At 49.8% G+C, this 7,483-nt stretch overlaps 1 protein-coding gene across 1 annotated transcript; it reads right to left on the bottom strand.

Annotated features, from left to right (window-relative positions):
• Nucleotides 1–643: 643 nt before the first annotated feature.
• Nucleotides 644–4,995, bottom strand: LOC119278250. Its single transcript, XM_037559611.1, has 9 exons — nt 4,747–4,995; nt 4,586–4,651; nt 3,659–3,803; nt 3,100–3,581; nt 2,592–2,765; nt 2,358–2,474; nt 1,750–1,929; nt 1,608–1,654; nt 644–1,519 (listed from the first exon to the last, which is right to left on the bottom strand). The coding sequence occupies exons 1-9, from the start codon at nt 4,831–4,833 to the stop codon at nt 955–957; spliced, it is 1,863 nt and encodes a 620-aa protein (XP_037415508.1). The 5' UTR covers nt 4,834–4,995; the 3' UTR covers nt 644–954.
• Nucleotides 4,996–7,483: the final 2,488 nt, after the last annotated feature.

Consider the following 7,483-nt stretch of genomic DNA (forward strand, 5'->3'; position numbering starts at 1 on the left):
AAGGGGGAACAGACATGGCCGTGAGACTTTGGTGGTGGTTGGGGCATCTCAGGCGACGAGCATGGAAGAAGGGGAAATGGGCGTGGCTATAAGATTGTGGTGGTGGCCAGGGCATCCCACAGTGATGGCATTCGATGGAGTTTGGAAGAAGGGACGAAGAGAGTGATGGAACGAGTGAAGGAGCGCACGCGGGTAGATAAGAGACTATACTTCGGTGCCTTAAGGCATCTGCCTTTGTGTCTATGGCATGTGGGCCCAACAGGTGGTTAGCCCACACGTCAGTGACCCAAAGACAGGTGCTTTTAAGGCACCGAAGTGGGGGCGTGTGTGGCCCTAGCAGCCACATGGCATAGCGCGGGGGGTGATTCAGCATGAATCGCACTAAAGAGGGTGCCCGTGCGGCCGGCCGAGCATTTCGCTGATCGGCCGGCTACAAGCATTTACCTATAATATAGGCATGAAACTTCAAGTTACATATCAGTAGGAGTCAGAAACGCCAAATAACTGATATTAAGGAGATATGAGAGTGTTAAATTTGAGATTTAAGCTACAAGGCACATGGAGCTGCAGGAGGTATATGACTAAAGCATAAGTGATTGGACTCGAACGAAAAACAAAATTTCGATGAAAAAAAACTGAGCCATCAGCGACGAGCAAATATTTTCACCAAATAGCAAGTAGAAGGTTGTGTAGAACATGCAGTGACTGTCAAATAATATCACTACTAAATAAATTGTCACCTTTTCTGATGACCCTCATATGAGCCTGTCCCGGCTACAAAGGAAAACTACCAACATGAAAGCACGTTATCACCATGCGTAAATCTCTCAAACTCAACAAAAAAACATGCGTGGATCTGGAACAAGTTCCGGCCCGTAGAGGCAACTGCTAATCACTCTTGCCAGATAAAAAAATGAAGCATGGATTAGAGCATCACGAGAATCATGCCCAAGGTTAGCACACGCATTCCTCGTCTTCAACTACATCCCAGGTGTCGTCCAGAGCAAAATTGTCACGGGGAGAAGCAACGGCGATCTCCTCCTCGTCATTGAAACCCGAATTGGACTCCGTGGCAGAAGACCAGCTGCTCCCGGAAGTGGCCGATCTGATAGAGCTAGACAAGCTCGATGAAGCTAGCTGAAGTGGCTCACAGACAGAGAACAGTTTGGAAGGCGCCGATACGACGGAGCCGACCAAGCTCGATGAACTTTGGTCCAGCGATTCACCAACAGGAAGTAGTTTTGAAGGCGCTGATACGACTGAGCCCGCTAAGCTCGATGAAGCTAGTTCCAGTGGCTCATCAACGTAGATTAGTCCGGAATGTGCTGATTGGACCGGGCTGGGAAAGCTCATTGGAGCGAGCTGCGGTGGTTCTTCAGCAGGGAATTCGCCAGCTGCTGACTCGACTGAGCTGGACAGGATCGATGAAGCTAGTTGCCGTTGTTCATCGGCAGGAACTCCCATATCAACTCTGCGTTGGAGCTGTACAATGTTGCCGAAGATTCCAAGCATTTCTCCACTGAAATAATAAAGGCGCATATATGTAGACTCGTGAGTTAAATATTTTCCAAATGTCAGTTCAAACGATTCGTGAGTTAAATACTTACTGCAATGCATCCACAACATGACCCCTGTCCATCAGTAGCTCCCGCAGCTGTATCAAGAGATTGCATGTTAGCCCTCCTTTCTTAGAATCACGGCCAGGAATAATATCGCTATGTCACCCAAGTACAGTAGCTCATTTGCTACCTTTACATTCTCCTCTGCCTGTTGCTCCAGCTTCTTAGACTCTTCCTTGGCAGCATCAAGTAGGACTTCCTGTTCTTTTAGCATTTCTTGAGCCATTTTTTCCCTTTCAATCATTTCCATCTCAGCGGCTGCCCTTTCTGCTTCTGCTAAATCGAGCCTTCTTTGAAGAGTTTGGTGCATCTTCACAATTGTACATGATAAAAGTTGTAAGAAACTAAATTATATTTCATGTTGAAATAGTAATAACCAATGCAGCATAAAAATTAGTATTATCAACATATAGTGCAAAATAAAAACAGCAACAGAACTTTCTGACACATAGCTAGCATCTACTCAAAATAGGCTAAATGTCCTAGAAATACAGTAAGCTGCCTGTATGAATCAAGGATTTACAGCAGAGCAGCCAGACATAGGAGCAACTAACACAAAGCAAAGTGCAACTGTAACACAAATTTATTTTTTCCTATAAAAAGGCAACACACTTTATTTGGCCGTGAGTATTGAACCTGTACTTGATGCTGGCTAGTGTACACTACACTGTAAGCCCGAATCGTACTTATATTTCAATAGACAACAAAAGAGTGCAACAGTATAAGGTTATAACTTACCTCGTCAATGACTGATATGAAGTGTTTTCGTTCTTCAGAAATGTCAAACAACCAGGACTGGAGCCCCTGCGCTTCTGAGGCTAGAATAGATTTCTCAGCAAAAACCTCTGCTGCAACCTACACAATTTCCATTATTAAGGATCTTGTTCTTTTTTTACGGAAGTTCTTAAAGGGTCTTGCTGCAAGTCAATTGGCAGAAAATAAAGTACAAAAAGTAAATTCTTTGAGTAAAACCTTGTTGTTCTCTTCCGCTGCAAGTGTAGACATTTCTTTTAGCTTCGCCGCCTTTACAAGAATATCATTGCCAGCTTGACTTGCTTCGGATACAACATGTTTTGTTTCTGCCTCACTAACCTCAACCTCCTCTAGCATTTCACTTATCGCTGCCACATTTGACAGCAAAGTATTCTGCAACACACATTCATACATTAAGAGAAATTGGAAACATGTAAAATTTCGGAGAACAATGTATTAGGAAGTTTTCAATGAATCCAACCTAAGAAGCACACAATGTAACCCAAATGTGACACTCGGATTAGTCAAAATGATTAGTAATTTGGTGAGGGAATATTGAGATTTGCAGGAGGAAGGTGGGCATATTTTAATCCTCAATTTTTCATATGAAAGTGATGTTGATTCTACTATTGTACAGCTACTATCACAATTATTTTGAGTTGTTACTAGTACTTTTGACAAGTAAAAGTGATGTTTCATGAATTTAATGAAAAGGAAACACTTTTACCTTCTTGCAGTTTTCAGCAGAGATTGCATCATCAATGGACTCAGGGCTAACAGAATAGTTTGATCGCACGTTCATATCAGGTGAATCATCACCATGCAGCGTAGAAATATCTTCAGAAGTTGGCTCGGCCTGGTTTTCCTCAGAAGATGAGTGTATTTGTTCATCACGGTGATCTTCAGTAGCGGGGTCCAGATAATTCATTTCTTTCTGCTCGTTTTCAGAATGAGCTACTTCATGATCAACAACTGAGTTCTGCGCACCAGCTAGCACAGAATCAGAATCAATTTCTTCAGGTAGACCGTCCTGACCAGATGTTGATGCTGCAGCAGGTGACTGCATCAATTGTTCTCCCATGGAGTTTTCTCCATGTTCAGCAGAATTTTCATTGATAGCGTCAAACTGTACAGATTTTGGAATGGTACCATCATCCACTGGCGGGATCGTGAAACTAGTGTTTGTGTCACTAAATACCTGATGTTGCCCTGAGAAAGGATTTTGTCAACACAAAGAAGTGTTTTGAGATGAAAACAGGAAGTAATGAGGAAGAAAGAAATCTTACCATGAATATCTGAATCATCATTCGTGCTTGCATTATTGTCATCTGCGGTACTATTTGGAAGGACATTATGGATAACATAATCTGCTGCTGCATCAGCATCTCCATTGAATGAGATGGAAACTTCTATCAGTGTTGAGAAGTTAACCTGCATAGTTAAAAGTGGGGATGTGGTAGTGTGTGTTAGTAAGTGGCGTACCAGGTCTATATTAATTTTTTAACAACAAATGCATCCACAATTTCATACAGTAACTCCATCCGTTCCATACTACCCCCTTCATTCCAAAATAATTGAAGTTCTAGGTTTGTCCTAAATCAAACTTGCTTAAGTATCATCAATTCTATAGAAAAAATGTGGTAAGATCTACAACTATTCCATTCATTACTTGGGTTTTCTTAATTGGTTAATGAAAATTAGTTTTGCCTAGGCTTTACTACAAAAATCACGGACCCAGAAAAACTCTCACCAAGACTAGAGAACAAAATTGCAGAAAGAATTGAAATGCATGCGTACTTCAATCAAATTCTCTAGTGTTTGAGAAAAACAGATCACTTCTCCGTGTCATGCGTACGGCATGAAATTAAGGTGAAAGCAGATCAACCAAAGCCAGTGGTTCACATACATATGTCCTGCAAACTAAGAAAAGAACACCATACGCTGTGCATTGCAATAATTATTAAGCATCTGTGTGTCAACGCAGAGCAGCCCTATGTATTCACGAAAAACTCAGGCATACACACACACAAACACACACACGATCAGCAGCGTAGCAATGTGTGAAACTAAACCGACGAACTCGTCAGCAGTATTATTTTTTTACTGTAAAAAAATCATCGGCTGTACAAGTACAACCAATCCAACGGGCGTCGATTACGAGGTTTCTTGCAGAAAAGAAAAGATCAATCGCGTGCTTGCGGTCACGGGCTCACCTGCGGGAACACCTGCACGAGGCCGTCCAGGACGAGGAGCGCGTCCCCCGTCATCCTCGCCTCCTCCTGCGCGAAGGACCATAGAACTCGTTAGGATCGAACTCGTATCCAGACCGAACATGCAAAAGCGATCCTAGGTCACGAGGGGGCGGCGGGCGGACCTCGAACTTGCAGCTAGTGTGCGTGCCGTCGGCGGATGACGACGAGGAGGAGGCGCCCGTGGCGCCGTGCTTGCGGCTTGGGTCCATGCCGTTGCCGGCGGGGAAAGACGGAGAGGCGCCCGTGGTGGCTGGGAGGATTGGTTGGCCGGGGTCTCGGGGCGGGCGCTGGCTGCTCTGCTGGGGGGCTTTGGGAAGAGGGATTTGATGGGGCGGGCGATCTTGGGAGAGGGGCCCGTCTTTAATCCGAGCAGGAGAGCGATTCCTCGTCGGTTCTGTTTTGCCGCGATGTGGTTCGGGGGTGGCACGCGACGCGGGCTGCTGCAGACGACGACGAGGCGCGCGCGCGCGGGGGGGCGGGGGCCGTTGGATCTGGGAGCTCTTGGGTCGCGTTCGGCGCCAGGATTCTCAGCGGACGGCGGGGATGCGTTGTGCGCCGGTGCGGGTGTCCCGGGCGAGAGCAAGGCAGCTCTGACCCGAGCGGTTTTCAGTTTTGTGGAAGGATAACTACTCTGACCCGAACGGAACAGATATCTGTTTGGACTGGAGATCGAACGATGGAACGGCTCCGCCTCCAGATTGCAAAGGGAAGGTGATCCAGATTCCAGCGTGGCCGATGATGGGGCCAATCCTACACTCCTTTCCCGGCACGGTGAAAGGTGACGAGTCCCCTCGCGGCAGCGGCACGGCGCTTAATTCCCTTCTCGTCCTGCTCGTTTGGAGTTGGCCATCACTTAGCTCAGAGCTGCAGACTAGAGCACAATTGATCGATGACAGGATAATATCAAAGAATTCCAGTAGAATCGTCCTATTCGTTGCCTCCAAAATGTCACGGTATTACGGTGTGTTCCATAATTCGTTGCCTCCAAAACGAAGGTTTTTTTTTGCTAGCATAATTCAAACATCACAACATAAAACAAAGCTCATCTAGCTTACTTAAACAAACAAATAATTTGAATGTAGTAAATAATTCCTTTTGCGAGAAAAATGTAATAAATAGTTCAATAGAACACATAGTCCAAGGAAAGACATAGTAATGAATATCTAAAATGTAAACATACTCTCGCCCATGTAGTTCATCTCCAGCCGCGCCCCCAACAGGCCTTTCCCAGGCGTTTTTGCCGCGCCGGCGCCAAAAAAACGGCCCAGTCGCGCCCCCAGTAGCCCGTTTTTCGCCGGCTCGGGCCAAAACTGGTGCCGGCGGACCCAGGCCGAACCCGGCGTCCTGGGGGCGCTTGGGGAGCCGGCACAAGCGAAAAAGGCGCGTGCGTCCGCCCTGGCGGCGACCCGAGGGCTTTTTCCCGCCGTTTCTTGACGCTTTTCCCTCGCATCCCTCCCGCTCGCTCGCCTTCCTCCCGCCTTTTCCTCTCTTCCTCCCGCCAAACCCCCTCCCGCTCGCCTTCCAGTCGCCGCCATGCCGCCGAAGAAGTACGCCATGCCGCGCGCGGCGGCAACCACGACTGGCACCGTGGCCCAGCCGAAGCAGAGGAAGCCGAGGGCGCCGCCATTGAAGCCACCGGGCATGTCGAACACCGAGTGGAGGGTGAAAGTTCAGCGGCGCGACGCAGTCACCGCCGACCGGCGGAACAGGGCCATCGCCAAGAAGGCCCGCGACAAAGCGGCGCTCGCGGCGGCGTCCTCCTCATCGGTCGACCACGCGGGGATGATGAACCCACCCGTCGTCAGCCACGCCCAGTACGCGCCCTGGGGACAACAAGGCGTCGGATCTCCATGGGGATCGTCGTCGCCCGGCTACGCCGACGGCGACGCGCACGGTGGGTTCAACCCAAACGTGACCTTCCCCCATGGCCACCTCGCGACGCGCACACCCTCGCCCGCCTTCATCGGCGTGCAGTATCCTCCATACAACTACTCGCCGCCCGCCTACGCGTCCACACCGACGCCCCATCTCCGCCGTGGACCGCTGCCGTTCTCGCACCTCGGCGACGCCGACGACACAGGAGCCGACATGGACGACATCATCGCGACAGGATCGACCGCGGCCGCCGCGTCTCCCGGGTTCGCCACCTAGGACGAGGTAGTGGATCTCAGCGGCGACATGGAGGCCGAGCTCGGCTACGTCTACGGCGAGGACGTGCACGAAGCGCAGGAACCCGAGGAGGAGGAGGAGGACGAGGAGGAGGAGCCGGCTCCTGATCCGACGAAGGGGCGCCAGAAGAAGAAGCGGGCGGCTAGGCCAGGCGAACCGTGCATCAAGTGGACGTCCAAGGAGGAGGAATGCCTCGCCGAAGCATGGAAAGTCGTTTGCCTCGACCCGACGACCGGCACGAACCAGAGCTTCGAGACGTACTGGGACCGCATCAAGACCGAGTTCGATGAGCGGAAGCTCGTCGACCCCTACTTCAAAGGCGTCTACATGCAGCGGGGCTCCAAGGCGATGGCGAACCATTGGGGGCCTATCCAGGGGGCGTGCAACAAATGGCATGGAATCGTCGAGGAGGTCGCGGCTCGCCCGGAGAGCGGCGCCAGCGTTGAGGATCAGGTACGCACGCCGTTCGTCCGCATCTCTTCGTCGTCTACGCCCGCCGCCTGCCAACTGTTTGTTCCTCCGCGCAGTTGCTGCGCATGTTCACCATGTATCGGTGCGACAACCTCGACGCCGACTTCAAGTTCTCCCACGTCTACAAGCGCATTGACAAGTGTGAGAAGTGGGCGGAAGTCCGATGTACCCTCGATAAGGCCAAGGAGACATACAAGCCGGACGCGACGACTCCGGGCG

This window comes from Triticum dicoccoides, chromosome 1A, assembly GCF_002162155.2.
Source record: "Triticum dicoccoides isolate Atlit2015 ecotype Zavitan chromosome 1A, WEW_v2.0, whole genome shotgun sequence".
NCBI lineage: Eukaryota > Viridiplantae > Streptophyta > Magnoliopsida > Poales > Poaceae > Triticum > Triticum dicoccoides.

What these genes read in the sequence shown, in the direction of transcription:
- LOC119278250 (XM_037559611.1), bottom strand. Translation starts at nt 4,833, where the DNA reads ATGGACCCAAGCCGCAAGCACGGCGCCACGGGCGCCTCCTCCTCGTCG. An exon ending in TCATATCAGTCATTGACGAG is followed by an intron (nt 1,930 to 2,357) that starts GTAAGTTATAAC and finishes ACAATTGTGAAG; the next exon opens with ATGCACCAAACTCTTCAAAG. An exon ending in CATGTTGTGGATGCATTGCA is followed by an intron (nt 1,520 to 1,607) that starts GTAAGTATTTAA and finishes TTATTATTTCAG; the next exon opens with TGGAGAAATGCTTGGAATCT.